General features: G+C 49.5%; 1 protein-coding gene across 6 annotated transcripts in view; it reads left to right on the top strand.

Moving 5' to 3' along the window:
• PCSK6 (proprotein convertase subtilisin/kexin type 6) overlaps nucleotides 1-19325 on the top strand; it is a 195198-nt gene that overhangs the window by 52065 nt on the left and 123808 nt on the right. For all 6 annotated transcript variants that reach the window (XM_063640040.1, XM_063640041.1, XM_055277040.2 and 3 more), the window contains 4 exons: nucleotides 11734-11844; nucleotides 12368-12511; nucleotides 13795-13871; nucleotides 15880-15968. In XM_063640040.1, the coding sequence (XP_063496110.1) occupies nucleotides 11734-11844; nucleotides 12368-12511; nucleotides 13795-13871; nucleotides 15880-15968 (421 nt within the window). The remainder of the gene's footprint in view (nucleotides 1-11733; nucleotides 11845-12367; nucleotides 12512-13794; nucleotides 13872-15879; nucleotides 15969-19325) is intronic.

Raw genomic sequence — 19325 nt, forward strand, 5'->3', positions numbered from 1 at the left:
GTGATTCTGGATAAACATGAGTTTTCCACATTCACTTTAAATACAAGACAGGTGTAGCTACATATCAGACCATCTGAACTAAATCATGTGAGTGAGGATCTCTCAGCATTTTAAAATCAACAAAATACAATAATTACAGGAGATACATATATGAATCTTACCCATGAAACAAAAACCCTAAGCAGTTCAAGCAAGTATTTTAATAATGAAATTAGAGATCAGGCAGGTGGATGTTTTTGTGGTTGTCATAATATGTATGTTAATGGTTACTATGAATTTGAAAACTGGGGCAGTAAGTATGAGTTTTTTTCCTCAAAGATTCACATGATCTTCAGGATTAAAACAAATGTGATTTGGAAGGAGGCTAACATTTTAAATTTTAACGTAATCCATATGTATTGGAGGGTTAATTATACTTCCTTTCTGCATAGATTTGAAATTAATATTTGAGAAATATCAATCAACAGGTATGTGTCAAGATTAAAAATTTAAGATGGCCAAGTGAGCCTCCAATGAGTTCATTCATTTGGCAGGTATTTTTGGAATACCTTCTATGTGGCTGGCTCTGTCCATAGCAGGGCCCATGGAGCTGGCGGAGGGGCTGACAGAAAACGAAGCAGGAAATAGAAAAAATATGTGATATGTCACAGGGCGATGAGTGCTGAGAAGGAAAATGAAGTTCACGTGAGAAGCAGTAGCAGCCCCAACAAGGAACGGAGGTCATTGGTAAATCATAGTTTTAGGTCACAGAAATCATCTTCTCTTAAAAGTTAACGTATGTGCTAGATGTTTGTTTGGGCTCCCTAGCTGGTGCACAATATTATTTCAGCTATTTCCAGAAAATACTTAGAGTAAAGTTTTTATGGAAAAATGGGTTCTTGGTGTTGCCCCAACCCACCTACTTCAATGACAATCAGGGCTCTTTTTGTATTGACTGAGCAGGGATTCGTTGGAGAGACGCGTTATCTCTGGGCTCTGTACCTGAATTATCCTTCTCTGGGGCATCGCATGGTGAGGGTTTTGATTTGAAGCACATGAGGAAGTGGTCCCCATGGAGCTCACCCATGGACCTGGGCTGTGAAAAGGCAGACTTGTCTTGAATATATTTCTGGATTGGTTTTATAGGTGGATGGATGGATGGATGAATGGATGGATAGATAGATACAGATAAGTCGAATGAGAGAGATACAAAATATTGTGCTAATTCCATTATTCCTTCATAGCAAGGGAAGGAGTTAAGTGTTCACTAAAGGATGACTGTGCTTAGGCACTTCGCCTGCACTGTCTCACCCCATCACATGGGGGTGAGATTACGTCTACTTGTGCTTACACCATGGAACATGAAGGAATGTTTTTCAAAGGGGCCAGTATATTTAATCCTCTAGGAAAAAAGCCAGATTGTAGTTGCCCATTCCCAAAGAGTGGAGCACTTGGGGAAGAGTGGATCAGTAGAAAACTGAGCAGCAGGGGGCCTCTGTACAGGGTGCATAGGCTGATCCCGGAGGAGGCGTGAGTTCTGTGCGGTTGAGAGACCGTCATCTGTCATCTTGGAGGAAATTCTAAGCTAGGAAAGAGGTCGATGCAGCATCCCTCCACACTTTCACTTTAAGCAAGCACTCGACCTGCCCTGTGAAGAAACATCCTCATTCTTCAACTGAAGTCTTTTGAGTTGTTGAATTGCTACCACGCAGATAGTTACAATGAAAGCAAGCTGTTTGCATGCAGGAGGCCCCCCTCGTAAGCATGCCCTGAGAAGAGACGGGGACCGTGGATTTCTTGGTCTTCTTTCCATGAGGCCTTCCAAGAATTAATAAAGCAGATTCTTAATTGTTAGAACTAAGGCAGAGTCGAAATAGGAGACTTAATCTGTGTTTTGACTACATCCTCTGTTGTTGGTGACTATATTTTAAAACTTTTAAAGGTACTCAGGTCGACTGCTCATCCCTTCCTTCCAAAAATATTAATGGTGCACCTGCTGAGTGCAGGACCCTGTGCCTGAGTGATGCAGAGCTGCCCAGCAGGTCTCTGTGTTGCTGAGTTCTCGGTGAAGATGGGGATGGGAGACCCAAGCATGAGCAAGGCAGGCTGAGGCAGCAGAGACAGACTCTGGGTGGGGGGCTTGAGGGCCACCATGCCCTGGACCTGCCTCCTCTCTGCAGCACCTGAGCTGCTTGAATGACCCATTTTAGGTGTGTTAAAAGTCCTATATTCATTTTTGGGTCTGAGGGCAAAGCATTCCCAGGCATTAGTTGTCTCCTTGAAGCCAGCAGAAGGAAGGATAGAGACTTCCTAGGCAAAGGCTGCCATAGCAGTTAAATTTTTTCAAATAAAAATCTCCTTTTCACAGAGCTTCTTAATAAGCTCCTGGCAAGGCTGCTATCAATGCATCCTGCCAGTAACGAAGAAAGGAAGAAAGGTAAACAGCCTGGGCATCCCAGGCCCTCCTGGAACTTTCATAGGAGTGGCTGATTGTTTCTCACAGTTCTAATTAAATTGTTAGCCCCAGGGAAAGCACACAGACATCTGAACCAGTTATGAATTCAGAATCGCAACTGAAATACCTCTGTTTAAATTTGTCTAGCTTTAATGCAAACCAAATCAATTAGCTGTCAGTCTGACTAATATTTACTCTGCCCAGTCCTTACAGTTAAATATTGGTGAAATTAGCCGTTTTATATAAGTATTTAGTGTTATCTTTTATTTCCCTACATTGGCAAAGCATTTTTGTGATACCCTCACATCTGGAGAGTTGTGTAATTAATATTATTAACAAAAGGAAAAGATGATTTAATATTATTCAGAGACTTCGGAATGCGAGGCTGCCATTGTGTTCAAATGACCAAACTGGAAATGAATGTTATGGGGCTTAGGATAAAGTTCAATCAAAGGCAGATGGTATTTTATTTTAATTAGTTCCAGTCCCTATTGTATAAAATTGCTTTGATGAGTGATGGAATTTACAGTCCACCCCATGTCACATAAAAGCAGATAGAATGTACATTTGTGAAAGCAAAACAAAACTCAAGGGGGGGTCAACAGCAGGACTTTGTTAGGCACGTGTGTGCACGCACACTTATCAGGGTCTTTTTTACACTGATGCTGTACCGGAATGGTACGGGAATTCTCCTTGCATTCCTAATTACCTTTACTTGATGTCTTTCTTACCATCTTTGAAAAGGGCCATTTTGCTCAGACTGCTTTGTTACTCAGCCCTATCCTTGGAGGAACAGCCCAAGTGTTCTCAGTGTGCAGTTATCGGTCGCTGGGTTTTTCCAAGGCTTGTCATTTAAGCAAACTGAAAGCATTTGTTTTTAACTTGTTCTTTTGCCAAAAGTCTGGAGAAGGGTAGATATTACAGAAGCGTCAACCAATCACTGAAAGGGCTCACAAATTTTTTTTAAATTACTTGTTCTGATTATGTTCCAAGCTGGCTTATAGTTAGTCGTTGCTGCCTGTGTCTTCCAGACCTTACATTTTCGCATGATGACTTGGGTTCAGCTCTTTCCTTCCCTACAGATCTCAGCCAGATTGGTGATGGAAATGGAAGGATAAAGATGTTCCGAGGGAGCCTTGGTGGCTCCTTCCAGGGCCGTAGGAGGCTTCGGTTTGATGCTTCATTTCAGTGCTTTAAAGCTTAGAAATTGCAAAATGATTGCAAGGACCAGAGGAGGCATATTCTGTTTTGTAGGATGGGACTTTGCCCCCAGAGTTTAATCAGAGCTCAGGTTTCCTTCCAGCAGTGATGCAATGTTGAAGCAGATCTTTCCGTTAACCACAGATGGAATTTTATCTAACAGTTTTGTGTGCTAGAGCAATTCAAAGTGCAAACAAACAGAAAGTTCCTGAGAAGAGCACATAGACAGTAAGTGACCACGCTGGTCCCAGGGGTTGATGAACTGTGTCACGGGCTGAGGGCAGGGCCAGGCAGCTGCCCAGGGCCCACTGCATTTGCCCACATGGGGAGGGTGGACTGCTCCCCTGTGAGGGTGATCGAATGACAGTGACGAGTTGGCTGTTCACATTTTCAGCACCACCCAGCTGGTTCTAGCGGCGTGGCTACTAGGAATTGGTAAAAAGTTTGAATGTGTAAATATACCTTAAAAGACAGCATTTTATTCTTTCACCACATGCTCTGCCCTTCCGCTTAGATGTCTCCAAGACAATCCAAAGTCAATGTGTCCCCAACCCAGCTCGCTGTCTCTGACCCTAGTCTGTCTCAGAGGGAAGCACTCATCCGCATTTCACATTCACTGCAGCGCCAGCAGCCTCTCCTTCCCCGCTACACTTGTTCCACCTCCTGTACAACCCGGCCCTGCCATGTCCTGTGTCTCCTGCCCTAGGCCCAGCTCCTGTCATCTCTTGCCTGCACCACTGCACTGCCCTCCTTGCTGGCCTCATATGGGCATCCTTGCCCCAGCCAGTCACCTCCCATGCTCCTGAGGGATCCTCTGAAATACATGCCACAAAGCTGTATCTACACCTCCCAAGCCCTGCTTGTTCTGGCCTCCTGTGGCCCCCTGAGTCCCAGCCACCACTGGCCTTTAAGGTCCTCCTTGGATGACTTTCGCTCTTTTTCCCTCTGCAGAGCTTTTGCACAGATGGCTCCCCACCTTCCCCTGCTGTCCCTCTCTTCCCCACCTTCCCCTCTGGGCTCCAATATCCCTGCCACCAGGAAGCCTGCTCAGAGGCTGCAGACTTGTCCTGCTCTTCTAGCAGTCGTACGTTTGTATTCTAGATCCCGCCCTAGAGTAGGAGCACACAGCAGTGCTTGTTGGGAACGATGACCAGTTCAGTTTGTTTGGGATCTGTCGGGGACAGACAGTCGGCAGGGGAGCTGCAGGTGGTTCCTGGGGGACCTGGATCGTCAGGCTTGGGAGGGCATTGAGTGTTCCAGAACCAGAGGAGAGGCGATGGGGAGGCGGACTGACCGTGCTGTGCGGCTGCCTCGGGAGAGAGGAACTTGGAGTTCAAAGCTTGCAAGCCCATCTCTTGCCAATGCAACAGGAAGTTATCGAGGGTCAAGTCCACAAATCATTTGCTTTTACTCCCTTACAAGTGCAGCAGCGACCCAGAGAACAGTGGACAATGCTTCCTGAAGCGTATCTCAAGTTCCAGAGATCTGGTTCATATAAGCAAGTTATGCGTAACAAAAGCAACTTCTTTCTATGTAAATACTTTAGAAGTAAATTCTGACCCACCTTGGCTAAATTACGCAAAAATCCTAAATATAGTTTTCAATTGACAAAGCTGTATCCTGTATTGCTGGAGCTAAAATAACAGAGGTACTGGCAGTGACCAGGTATCAGACACGTTGAGCAGCATTGGACTTCACCGTCTGTTAGTCTGCTGGGGCAGTTGTAACAAAGTCCCACAGGATGTGGGGCCTTCAGCCACAGAAATGTATTGTCTCACACTTAGGAAGGTTGGAAGACTGAGATTACGGCGTTGGCAGGGTTGCTTTCTTCTGAGGTCTCTTGCAGATGGCTGAATTCTTGCTGCATCCTCACGTGGTTGTCCCTGTCTGCGAGGGGCTCTGTCCTAACCTCCTCTTCTCATGGGACACTGGCCAGAATGGATTAGGCCGCCCGCATCATGACCTCATATTAACGTAATTACCTCTTTAAGGCCCCTGTCTCCCATTGCAGTCACATTCTGAGCTACTCGGGGTTAAGATTTCAACATAAGAATTTAGGGGTTCAGCCGGGCGTGGTGGCTCACGCTTGTAATCCCAGCACTTTGGGAGGCCGAGGTGGGCGGATCACGAGGTCAGGAGATCGAGACCACGGTGAAACCCCGTCTCTACTAAAAACACAAAAAATTAGCCGGGCATGGTGGCGGGCGCCTGTAGTCCCAGCTACTTGGAGAGGCTGAGGCAGGAGAATGGCGTGAACCCGGGAGGCGGAGCTTGCAGTGAGCCGAGATCGCGCCACTGCACTCCAGCCTGGGCGACAGAGTGAGACTCCGTCTCAAAAAAAAAAAAAAGAAAAAGAATTTAGGGGTTCACAGGTCAGCCCCTAATAATAGGTGAAGCTGGGCTCCGGCTGCCTCTTCTGTTGTCAGTGAGTGGAGGTGGGTGGCGGGCGGTAGGGAGAGGGGCACCTTCTGTCCCCTTTCCGCAAAATAAGAACTAACTTACAAATGAATAGCTTTACTTTCCCAAAGAGTTTTCACACGCACTGTCCCATTTCCGTCATCAGCAGAGCAAGGACTTCCCTCTCTCATGACTGTTAAGCAGGGGTCTTCTGGCACCTGTCATTCAACTTCGATGGAAAGAATTCAAGAAATGGTCTCTACACTGTTGCAGTTATGGCTGCAGGTGAGGCAGTGGGGAGGGAGTGGGCTCGCAGCTGCCTGGGTGACACGGGAGGTGGTGGTGGGGTTGGCTTTCTAGGCTGAGTTAGGATGTCCTTTAGTTTTCGGTTCCTCCTCCCCCTCCTCTGCTGCCCAGGCTTACTCACTGGGTTCCCGCTGTGTGGTTGCCATGGCAGCCTGGTGTCTCCCCCGGCCCCACCCCAGGGTGAGCCAGTGCAGCGCCACAGGTGGGCCTGGGCATCTCACTGTGATGGGCTCTCATGAAACCGTGTAATCGTCTCTCAGTTGTGGCGATGGTCCCCTTGCCCTGCTGGAAGATGACAGCCATGGGACCAATCCCTCACTCAGGGAAAGCTTGGATCTGCTTTCTGCCTCTGTCTAGCTTGGTTCAGTGGTTTTTAGCCATTTGGGGGGATCACAGGCCCCTCTGAAAAGCTGATGAAAGTTGTGGGGCCTCTCGCTCTCCAGAGGAAAAAAGACATCATGCTCATGCCGGCACCGTTTTGCATACAGTTCTAGGGTTTCTGGGACTTGAGCCTGTCCTTCCACTCCTTGAGGGTCTGTGGGATCCAGGGCAAGAAGGCCCCAGTGTGGTGCATTAATCATTGCCTGTCAATGAGAGAAGGGTCACACTGCACATGATGCAGTGACAGGCACTTGTCAGGGAGTGGGATTTTTCTTTCTTTAAATTCACCACTCAGCCTTCTCATTTAGCTCTTTAGCTGGTTGGATGTTGGCCCAGCGAGGTGCTCAGAGCAGTCAAGGTTGATGGGAATCGAGATCTAAGCACCACAGACTGTTGCGTGCACAAGCTCTCAGAGAGAGACCGGTCCCAGCCCCTGCTTCACAGCATGGAGGCAAAGGCCCAGGCAGGGTGCCCACCTCCCACCCAGAGAGCATAGCAGGTTTATTTTCTCCGGTGCTCTGATTGCTCTCTCCTGGAGGGGGCTTTAGAGCTCAGTGCCTCCTGCGTGCTGAGGTATGGCCTCTGACTCCCTGCCTTGATATGCCCTGGTGGACAGTCAGGTCTGGCTGGCCGTCCCCTTGTTCTTTCACAGTTACAGAATAAAGTAACCTTCACTTTGATGAAACCAGGGAGAAAAGAGAAAAGAAAGAGTTGGCTGAGCTGTCTCCCTTGCTTTGGCTACAACTGTGCAGAACCTATGTGAACCTAGTGTCCCCAGCGCTGCCGGTGCATACTTCAGGGAACCTCAGCAGCTTGACTCCCTTGATACTGTGTGGGACCCCCAGACCCCTGGGGGAGGGTCTGTGTATGCCCTTTGTGGCCTTCACTCCATCTCAGAGCAAAGACCCTGAAGCCCCTCTCCTTTTAGGACTCTCCAGCTCCCAAGAACTTCTAGGGACCTTCCTGGGCCACAGCAGGGCCCCTCTGAATAGGCACGGGCTTGAAGTTAGGGCAGAAGGACGTGGTGGCTTTGGGTGGACGTGCAAGTGGGAGGGATTTCATGCTGTCTTTGGTGACACTGGCTCATGAGTGAAAGTTTCAAAACACCCGCCCCTGTCGCTTGTCACACCTGGGAATGATGTGTCAGCAAGCTTCTGGCCCACCTGTGGCCCACAGGGAAGAAGACAGGGCCAAGGCTGCCCATGGCTGCTCGCTGAAAGGACGCTTGGACAAGGATCACAGCTCGGTGGCATGGGCAGCCTGCACCATGGCAGGCCATTTACTGGAACGCGGGCAGGGCACCCTCCTGGGTCTCTGCTTGTTTATGTTACCCTTTAGGAACATCCTTAGATTTTACCTCGTCTTATCAACAGAGGGACAGTCAACGGATGCCTCATTTTAACTTGACTTCTCAAGAAGAAAGCTGGAGGAAGCACACACTACAAAAGAAAGTGTTGCTGTGCACTTGTCTTGAGAAGATAATGAAGGCTTCTTCATGATTAAAACTTCCTGCCCCAGAGCGTAGCTTATCTATAACTATGCTGCATGTTTAGCAGGAAACATGCATTTGGAAAATAGAGAAAAGGAAAAAAAGATCAGAGTGAAGTTCTATCTTCAAAGTATGACTTTAAAGAAATCATGACACTTTCTACAGATTTGCAGAGAAAGATGGTTTGTGTTTGGGCTAGAAGTGGCATTTGGCAAACCTTGCCTTTGCCCCAAATCACTTACAGTTGATCTTCCACAAAAAATGTCAACAGATGTCATCTAGCAGTCATTAAGACCTAATCACATTTTCTTTTTTTTTTTTTGAGACACAGTCGCACTCTGTCGCCCAGGCTGGAGTGCAGTGGTGCAATCTCTGCTCACTGCGACCTGTGAGGGTTGCTTCCATTTGATGGGAGAGCTGGAGTTTTAGTCGCTTGGTTTGGGGCTGGTGACACACTTCTGACCTCCACAGAGTGTCCAGGTGGCTCCTGGTTTCACCCCGAGGGGGCATTGAAGGCAGAGCCTTGCATCCCAGCTGGGGAGGGGAGGGAGGCACTTTGGTCCTGGCTGGGAACCAGGTATGTTCATGCTGATCTTCCCAGAACCTAGCGCCAGACACACAGGAAGACTCGGTGCATTTCTGTTGAGTGAGCCACAGAATAAGTGACCCCAGGATGCCTGCTCTCCGGAGACACTAAGGAAGGTGAACCGGGAAAATGGCTTTCTCTTTGTGATGGGTAGGAAGTGGGATCTGGGATCCCCTTGTGCTGTCCTGGAGCTGGGTGAGAAGCAAGGGAGTGACTGGAACCCAGAGGAAAGGACACAGTGGGTGCTGGGCGAATCAGCCTCTGCGACCGCGCTGTCTGCCTGCATCCCATCTCCACAGAGAAGCCCCTGCACCTGGTCAATCATCTGTGGTACAGTGTTCAGTTCCATTGGCCTGACAGCACCTCACTTGCCGTCAGAGACTTACAACGAGCAGGTGTGTTAGCAAAGAGAGGGCTGCCCCACGACCACGCCAGAGAGAGAGCCCCAAGCTGTGCTGTGGGCCCCAGGCTATCACAGTCCCCCTCAGAACTGTGTGCCAGTGTGGTGGGGTTTTGCCCAGAGCCCAGCAAGGGCCAAGGGCCGGGATGCCCAGGCTCTTCCATCCTGCTGAGGAACGTCTGATGACTTCTGGCTCTACACTTTCCCACGTCTCCCAGCTGATGAGTGGGGCGTCATCCGCTTGGGCTTGGAAGGGCAGAGTGTGCCTCCTCCTCCGACTGGAAGTGTGGTCTGGTGGGCACAGCAATTGGAAGGGGCTGGGTGTTGTTAGAACGGAAAGTGAGTTCAGGGCCCCTTAGCACAAACAGGGATCAGCCTGGCAGGAGGGCGGAACATCCCTGGGAGCTTTGGGCTGTGCGGGATCTACATACCGCTGTATTTTATAATAGAGTGCTTAACAGATGATGAAATATTGTTTGCGGCGTCTTAGACCAGGTAAAAAGCTTTCTAGTTCAGGCAGTAATATATGGGGACATTGCAAAATGCCATCAGCCGGTGTTAGGAACAAAATATCTCATTTTACAGTTTTATTTTCTGTGGAAGTATCGATCAGCGGCCATTATAAATTATCTAGGACTTGGTGCTGAGGATTTTTTAAGTGTCTGACGTGAAACTGATTTTGAGGCCTTTGCAGTGTTTCTAAGGCGTCTGGTCTGCTGGTGTTTTATAGACGAATTACATCGGGGTGGGACAGACTGGGATGCCTCTCTTCCGGCATTTTGCCCTGTATACCAAGGATGCCTTGGAGACCATCCCCAGCCCTAAATTTGAGCTGTGTATGCAGGTGCTCAGCTCTCCTTGCTCAGGATGATGTGGGGAGGCCGAGGCTCAGGGAAGAGGCAGGGAAATCTTGTCCCTTTGCCCTTGGGTACCGTTACTCCCTGCCCGCTCAGCCTCAGGTAGCTCTGTTCTAGCTTCCAGCACGACCCTCGGTCACCAGCCTTGGGTCACCTTGGGGCCCCTCCCCCTCCTCGTGTTCCTCCCCTTCCTCTAGCTGCCTGCTCCAGGCAGCCTGCCCTGTTTGGAGCTCACATCATCCTCTGATTGGTGGGATCCCCTGAATGTAGTGTGGACTCCTCGAGAGCGCGGCCCTGGTGCCCATCCTCCTCCTGCTCATCTCAGACCCCAGAACCAGGCTGAACCCCAGCTTTGGCATTATTCAGTCAGGTGGAGCTGCCATGGTAAGATCAAAGAAAACATTCCCACTCAGAGGCCAAGAAGTCTTTACCCTAAGATCCTTTTAAAATGAAAAAGCTCTTCCAGCTTGAAAAGAATGTGTACACAGGATGATAAGAGCAGGTGTGCTCCAGGCACTGGTCTGAGGGCTTTATGTGTGTTGTTTCTTATATTAACCCTGTGGCAACCCATGACTGTCCCCACTGTGTGGGTGGACACCGCCTCGAGGCCATGGATGTCCACTGTCAGCTCCAAGTCACACAGCTGGTGAGCATGGGGCTGGGTTTTATTGCAGGCGGCCTGGTGCCTTGATCCTTGGTCTTAAATATCAGTGATACAACCTTGTGAACTTTTTTCCTTGATCATGAAACAAATCATGCTGATCGAAAGACATTTATGACATCCTGAAAGTAATTGTAAAATTTTAAATTAGCAATAATGTCACCACCCAGGAACTGATGCTGCTACTATTTTGCTGTATTCCTTTCTAGATTTTTCTCTGTACATGTTTTGGTACCATGTTGCTGGTGGCTGCCAAATATTCCAATATATGGCTTATCATATTTACTTATGTCCTTACTGTAAAGCAAATTCCAATACCAATTAACCAAACACTTTCTTCATTCATGGCTTCCCATGTGTGTATTTCCTTTTTCTTTAGGACAAGGGTCACCAGATAATTTATTGGCAATTTCACAAGGCTGGCTTCCTTCCTTCTCTCCCTCTCTCCCTCCCTTCCTTCTTCTCTTTCTGTCTCTCTCTCTCTTTTTTTTTTGACAGGGTCTTGCTGTGTTGCCCAGACTGGAGTGCAGTGGCACCATCATGGCTCACTGCAGCCTTGACTGCCCAGGCTCAAGCAATCCTTGCACCTCAGCCTCCTGAGTAGCTGGGACTACAGGCGTGAGCCATCATGCCCAGCTAGATTTTTTTTTTTTTTTTTTTTGTAGAGGTGGGGTTTCACCATGTTGCCCAGGCTGGTCTCGAACTCCTGGGCTCAGGTGATCTTCCTGCCTCGGCCTCCCAAAGTGCTGGGATGACAGGCGTGAGCACTTTCTTTCTTTCTTTTAGTACAGCAACTTCAAAATCTATCAGAGTGGTGTTATTTCTTCCTCTATACACAAACAAGTTCTCATCTTTCAAATGTAGTCACTTTGAAGTGAAAATGTCCCCAGGAACTTACCATCTAAAATATCTACTATGACACAGATATTCATGCACAAGGAAGGCTGTAGCACCTGCAAAGAGGCTACATAAAATCAAGAAATCGTTTCTAATATAAACAGTAATTGCATTTCCTCTGGTAGGTGAAATGGCTCCAGCAACAGGAAGTGAAACGAAGGGTGAAGAGACAGGTGCAAAGTGACCCGCAGGCCCTTTACTTCAACGACCCCATTTGGTCCAACATGTGGTACCTGGTGAGTAGGACAGGACCTCTCTCTGCCCCAGGACACTTGCACTGCAGGTCTCTGAAATGGGTTAATTCCCCTCAATGAAGCTAAATTCAAACAACATCTCCAGACAGACACACTTCACCTTGAGGGTGTAAAACCCCTACTTCAAGGCTGCGCAGTACCAGCTTTCTTGTGGATTTGTTCTGAAACTATGTGCACACCCTGGGGTGGGGGCTCTTTGAGAAGGGAAGGGATTTGATGCAGGCTGTATGACTAAATGGCAAAGCCCAGCCCATGGACAGAGCTGCTGCTGGGAGGTGATGCCCTGGGAAAATGATAGATTGCAGGCGCAGAAAAAGCGAAGGAGCCCTCAGCACGATTCTCGATCTGAGTGGGAAAGAGGAGCTCTGCCATATAAGGCAGGGATAGGTGTTCCCTCCTCACTGACTCGCAGGCCTAAGCGCCTCCCTGTGGGGTGCGCACCGAGTGTCAATTCTGCGTCTGGAATGTCCATGTCGGGGGGACTTTGTGTCTTTTGTGCTTACAGCATTGTGGCGACAAGAACAGTCGCTGCCGGTCGGAAATGAATGTCCAGGCAGCGTGGAAGAGAGGCTACACCGGAAAAAACGTGGTGGTCACCATCCTCGATGATGGCATAGAGAGAAATCACCCTGACCTGGCCCCAAATTATGTAAGTCAGTCCTTGGAACCGACATGCAGATATATTCAGCTGTGCTAGCCATTAAGCAAATGCAGGTGTAAAAACAGTAAGGTCCCATTCTCCCCCAACCCCTATTGAGTTAGGCGGTAAAGAAAACTGTGCTGGAGTGAATTAGGAAAACGAACATTCTGCTGCTCGCTACTGTCAGGGGCAAGGGTTTTGCAGAGGGATTCATCCACCTGCTTGCACAGTCACATACGCTTTTAGGAATGGAGCCTACTAAGAAATGCATAGAGGGGGATCATCAGCATACAGATCGTCGCAACACGAACACGACAGGGTGACAGTGTGAAAACACGGGCTCTAGGCCCAGAGTTACCTGGGTTCCCATCCTGGGTCTGACTGTGAAAACACGGGCTCTAGGCCCAGAGTTACCTGGGTTCCCATCCTGGGTCTGCAAATGATGAGCTCTGAGGTCTTGAGTAAGTTACTTAACTTCTCTGTGCCTCAGTGTCACCATCTGTAAAATGAGTTCATAAGAGAACTACTCTCTCATGGAGTTATTGTAAGGCCTAAATTAGTTAAATGTAAGGAAGCAAGCTTGGCATATAGTAAATATGATAGATGCATGAAATACTCTAAGGGACCTGGGCGCCTACCAGTGATTAAGTAAACCATATTGTATCCACCTGACAGACCATTATGCAGCCCTTAGAAATGAATTTTGCAGACGACGTCAACACTGGAAAGCTTTTATCAGATATTTTAAAAGGAGGATGTAAAATTATGTGAATACTGCTGTTACAGTCATCTAAACAAAAGCGTACCTACTGAAATATAAAATGAAGGAAATCCTGACACACGTGGAAACATGGATAAACCTTGGACGTTATGCGAAGTGAAATAAGCCAGTCACAAAAGGACAAATACTGCATGATTCCACTTACACGAGTGACTCAGAGTAGCTAAAATCTTACACAAAAAGGTGGAGTGGGGGTTGCCAGGGCCTGGGAGAGAGGAATGGGGAGTTAGTGTTTAGTGGGTATGGGGTTTTGCAGGTTGAAAAGAGTTCTGGAGATGGGTAGCAGCGATGGTTAATGCCACTGAACCAGACACTCGAGAATGGTTAAGATGGTATATTTCCTATCACGTATATTTTACCATGATAAAAATGTATGTGAGATTATAGCTATAGTAAGAGAGGAACCCCGCGTGTGGTTTCTCTATTTGCCAATGGAACGTAAAATCCATTTAAAACAGAGCTGTCATATGCCACGCCATTTCTCCTCACTCACCAAGATTCCATTTCTTAGGATTCCTACGCCAGCTATGATGTGAACGGCAATGATTATGACCCATCTCCACGATACGATGCCAGCAATGAAAATAAGTACGTCACCTCGCCTCGTCTCTCTGGCTTCTCTTCCCCTCCCTGCAGCGTCGCTATTGAGTGTGTGTGTGAGGGAGCTGGCGAGGCGGTGGCTGCCGGCATGTCTTCCCTGCCTGGGCGCGAGGCAGGCTTATCCAGGAGTCACAGGCCATGCCAGGCACAGCCCTTCAGGCACGGCCAGCTTCTGTGGAGTTAGCCTGTTCCTCTGGGGTGTCACCACTGCCGGGCAGCTAGAAATGGGTGTTTGACAGACAGACATTCCTGTTTCCAACTTTCTTGAAATATTTTAAAAGAGAAACCCTTAAGTCCGACAGTCTCCATGACCTGCTGTGTGAAGACAGCAGTTTGCTCTGTTTGAGCACAGAGGTCACATGCCTGAGCTTTTGTGACTCTGTGACCTTAGGAGTGAGGTGGAAGGGGCATGAGTAATGCTGGACGGACCCAGGTTCAGATCCAGCTCTCCCACTTACTGGCTGCATGCGTGCTGGGTGAGCTGGTTGAAACTTCATGTCTTAGTGTCTTAGAGGCTCATCCAGGCCAGTGATGTCCCCTACCTCACAGGGTCACAGGAGGGGTCAGTGAGATGATGCGTGAGGAATGCACCCAGCAGATTCTCCCAAAATGGTGGGCGTTTTTGTGTCACTGTCATTTTGCAAGTGGAGGCAGTGGGGTCCGGAGAACCCAGGTGACTTTGCAGTGTAAATGGCAGCCCTGGGGTCAGTGCTGGGAGTTCATTTGCTGTCTCTTTCCTTTCTCCGTCAGCACGCCCCATACCCTGAGCTCTTATCATTCCTCTAAAAATATTTAGAGGGAAATAATAAAAGCTTTTTCTTCCTCCCCACTGTTGACAAGATTCTTGCTGAGAGGCATCCCCCGATTACAGTCTTTTAGTTTGTGGTTGCTTTGATTCTGAGATTCACACACGGGTGCACAGGCAGTGCTGTGCAGGAAGCCTCGGCCACTGGAGTCGCACACAGCAGGCTGCAGAGCTCCCGGGAGCCTGCAGCAGCCCAGTCTCATGCACGTCCCAAGGTGCCCTTCCTGCTGCCAGTGAGGATGCCTGGGGCAAAGGAGGAATGATCCACATACCACGCAGTGACCCTTGAAGGGTAGGGTTCAATCCCATCCTGAGCCATCCATCGAGCTCTGTGACCCCGGGCACAGCCCTGGCCTTGAAGCTGTGTGGCTTCCGGGGAAGGACAGATGACTCCCTTCCGAAGGGCTGCTGCCTGAGGCGATTTTTAAAGGCAGCTTTAAATTTGAATCAATGACTCCCATCCTCTGTGGACTCTTCTCAAAGATGTGCTATTTCAAGTTGCTCCTGTTTTGGCCCCCGCTGGAGGAATTGACCCTACATGGCACATCAGAGAATGGGGTCATTACTGAGGAAAACGCAATTTGTTTTTCTGGTCATTGCTTCATCGTCCCCCAGCTGCTGAGTGTTTAATTTAGAGCATTCTTCCTCAGCTCCAGCTTAAATGGCCTTAGAAGCACAGGAAGGGCTGCCCTAGGGTGAGCGTGGTGTTGCAGGTGCATAGGGGAGGAGGCAGGTGACATCAGCAGCAGACGGTTCCTTCTTTCATCCTGCCAGGCAGCAGGTGTCCGTGCTGCCAGCCACAGGAGACACGAGGCCGAGGTGGCGCAGCACCCACCCTACACAGCAGTGGCCACGTGCCAACTACACGTGTTGGGAGGAGGAAGGTATAGGGCCACGGGCACTGGGGCAGGCACCTTCCTCCCACGTGGGGGTCAGGGGAGGCATCCTGGAAGAGGTGACCATACACGAGCACTTGCCACATTCGGGATGCCAGGAAGGGCTCTACCCAGGCTGACCTGGTGCCTCCTCCCAGAGTGGCGTTGGTGATGAGAGGGGATGCGGGAAAGGGGCTTTGGTGACATCTCTGGGCTTCGGACAACTGACTCTCTTGTTGCATTGAACTGAGCCGTGTGCTGAATTCACTGAAACTTGCTGGGCCGCGTCCTCACTTGGTGTTTTCCTTTGTTTCAGACACGGTACTCGTTGTGCGGGAGAAGTTGCTGCTTCAGCAAACAACTCGTACTGCATCGTGGGCATAGCGTACAATGCCAAGATAGGAGGTAAGGCCGGGCGCGGCAGCCTGCGAGCCGAGGGGCCTGGGGCAGGGGCAGCTGGGAGCTCCCTGTCCGCTGGTCTCAGCAGCCTCCTGTTTTTTGGCTTTGGCCACGTCAGCAGACCCCTGGGCCAGACGCAGCAGTGCCATCTGTATCATGGCCCAGGCAGCTGACCCACAGGGATTGGGGCCTCAAAACAGAGGAACTGCTTACTGTTTTGCCTGAAAAGCCATTGCAGTTCCCGTCAGAAAGGTACCCTCTCTCCTCTGGTCCTGCTGGCCTGGCTGCTGACTCCTGGAAGGCTGCGTTGATTCCCCACTGCCCATAGCCTTCAGTGGTTCCCTGTCACTTCCCAGACAGAGTCACAGCTTTTACCTGGGACCAGAGCCTTCCCTGGGTTCTGACTGCCACTCAAGCCTGCTGGCCCACTTCTCCTGCCCCTGCTCTGGCCTTAGAGGACATTTGTCATAGTGTCCTTTAGACACATCTTCTCTTCCCGATTGATGCCTGGGCTTGAACCATTCCCATCCCCGCCTCCCCCCATCTTTCCACTTGGCTCTGTCCACCTGTGCCTTATGGCAGCTCATGCCCGCTCTGTTCTGTGAAGTGCTCCCTGGATCCAGCTGTCCCCCGTCTCATTCACCAGGGAGTCAGCTCTTCTTGGACCCCTTACGGAGCAGCAGCCCCTGACCCTGGGTGCATCTGGCCTTGCCATTGAGCTTCTCACGCTGGTCAATCAAGCTGCCCTTGCTAGGATGAGGCTTTGGTGTAAAGTGTTGAATGTCTTTCTCTTCTCCACGGGAGCCCGGCAGTGTGACAGCTCAGTCACCAAGTGCTCTGAAGGCACCTCTAGGTGCATGTCACTGACCCGGGAACTGAGCAAGTGAGGGCAGCGGAGAGGAGTGCCAGGGAGCCTCAGGGACTGCAGCCTCACCAGGAGGCCTGTCTGCCTCTCAGTTCGAAGGTGCTCCCTGCCCACTCAGGTGGCTGCAGTGGGAAGACACCTTCCCGGGCCCTGCCGTCCTGCCGCCGAGCCTTGGTGAGGGTGGCTGCAGCCGCTTTCTGCCGTCCTGCCGCCGAGCCTTGGTGAGGTGGCTGCAGCCGCTTTCTGCCGTCCTGCCGCCGAGCCTTGGTGAGGGTGGCTGCAGCCGCTTTGGCTCCACTTAGGAGCAGTACCAGGCAGGGAGGTTGGGCCAGGGTTCCCTGGAGCACCAGTCCTTGGGCGAATTTCTTGTGTTTCAAAAAGGATCCTTAGCTTTTACTTAATTAGGGCTCTGCCTGTCTTTTCCCATGGAAATCTTGAAAGTGGCTTGGATTTTCATTTTATAGCAGAATTAACCCCCAAGGGCACGTTCTGCAGAACAAATCAGGAGACTCTGTCAACTGGCCTTGCTCCTTTGTGGATAGTTCCTTCAAACTGAGATATATAAGTTCTCCCTGGAGCCTCTGATGATGGGTGCAGAGCCCTGAGACGTCTCTCCAGGTTCTGTAGAATCGGGCCAACCTGGGTGCCAATTCCATTCCCACCACTCACTGACTGTGTGTCCTTGGACAACTGACATAACCTCTCTGAGCCAAGGTTTCTTTACCTGTGGGGTGAAATGACCACGAGGCAGCTGCCTCCCCAGTTCTGTTACGAGGATGAAGTCAGATACCATGTGTGAAACCATCGGCTTGGGCCAAGTCTGCAGGGGATAGCTGAGCTCCTCCTTCCCTCTTGCTGAGACTCTCAGTAGGAGAATAAAAACCATTTGTGTTGCTTTGAGTAAGGGGTGGACCCCCCCTTTGGAGTTGCTTGAGCCTTGCTGCCCCAAGTCCCTAGACTTTGAGCATGGCATCCTGTGGGAGCCACCGAAATGCAGAGTCCCCACCCCAGGCCTGCTGAGTCAGGGTCTGCGTTATAACAAGATCGCAGGGGATTTGTCTCCAAGTGACAATGTGAGAAGCGCTGGTTTAGAGGACTCCCTGGGGTCACACAGGTAGGTAACACCGACATCATGGATTGTGGGGAGGAGTCAGTGGAAGTAACATGCGTAAAGACCCTCCCAGATGAGGTGCGCAATAAATACAGCGTTACCGTTAGATAGCTCTATGCTCATTGCCAAGCTCTTTCCCTGCGTTTCCCGAGTCCTGCAAGCGAAGGTGCTCCCTCCAGATCTGGAAAATGTAGGGATAGAATTTGGCATGTGTTTAAAACAAGAATAATAGCAACGCACTGTGGGTTTATAACGTATGAAGCTATATATATATATATATATATATATATATATATATATATATATATATATATATATATATACAACAGCAGGAATGGTAGCAGTCGTGGTGAATGATGGAAACACTCTATCTTAGATTTATGCATTATACAGAAAGTAGTATACTATTAATTCCAGATAGACTGGGATAAGTTAGGATATGCATTATAGTCTCTTAAGTGACAACTAAAAATAAAGACATGAAAAGGAAGAGCTCTATGGTCAGCTCCAGGGACATCCCAGAGAAATTCCCTGTTGTGTGTCAGCACACTCAGAGAGGGAGGCTGTGTTAGGGCACCCCGCCCAGAGGTGGGCTTGGAGGGAGAACCAGGAGGAAGGGGTGTGGCTGCCTGTGTGGAGAGGCTAAAGCTGTTTGCAGCAGCTTTGGAGCCAGTGGCTATCACCAGATCCTTGGGTCAAGGCCAGCCTCAACCCCACACCTACCTTCCAGAGAGGTGTGAGCTTCACCTCAGGTCCTCAATCTTTATGTGGCATGCTCACCCCAGCCCCACACCGCAGGCCTGATTGTCTCCCCAGCACTCTCACGGGTAGTCAAGTCCTCCCGTGTCAAGCTCAGCCATACCCTCATGCTCTGCCCTCATGGAGTGCCTGCTCTGCCACCCCTGGGGCTCCTGTCTGCCCCTTTAACTTCAATAGGTGGTCCTGTGCCATCTTCCTTGTTGGTTCCCTCCAAAGACATGCTGTGCTCCTAGAGGCCCAGAACTGTGACCATCCTCTCTTTCGTCTCTCTGTCAATGGCATATCCAGTATTATACATGCAGCACGTGCTCAACCATATTCAACGCATTAGTTAAAAAATATCCCTGTTATCATGCATATCCTAACTTATCCCAGTCTATCTGGAATTAATAGTGTACTTTCTATATGGTGTGTAAATCTAAGATTGTTTCCATCCACCGTCACTGTCATTGTTTGTGCTGTTGTTTTTATATATTTTACTTCACATGTTATAAACTCACAGTGCATTTCTATTATTCTTGTTTTAAACACTAGTTGACTGCAAACTACTGTAGTCCCAGCTACTCAGGAGGCTGAGGCAGGAGAATGGCGTGAACCCGGGAGGCAGAGCTTGCAGTGAGCCGAGATG

This window comes from Symphalangus syndactylus, chromosome 5, assembly GCF_028878055.3.
Source record: "Symphalangus syndactylus isolate Jambi chromosome 5, NHGRI_mSymSyn1-v2.1_pri, whole genome shotgun sequence".
In the NCBI taxonomy this organism is placed as follows: domain Eukaryota; kingdom Metazoa; phylum Chordata; class Mammalia; order Primates; family Hylobatidae; genus Symphalangus; species Symphalangus syndactylus.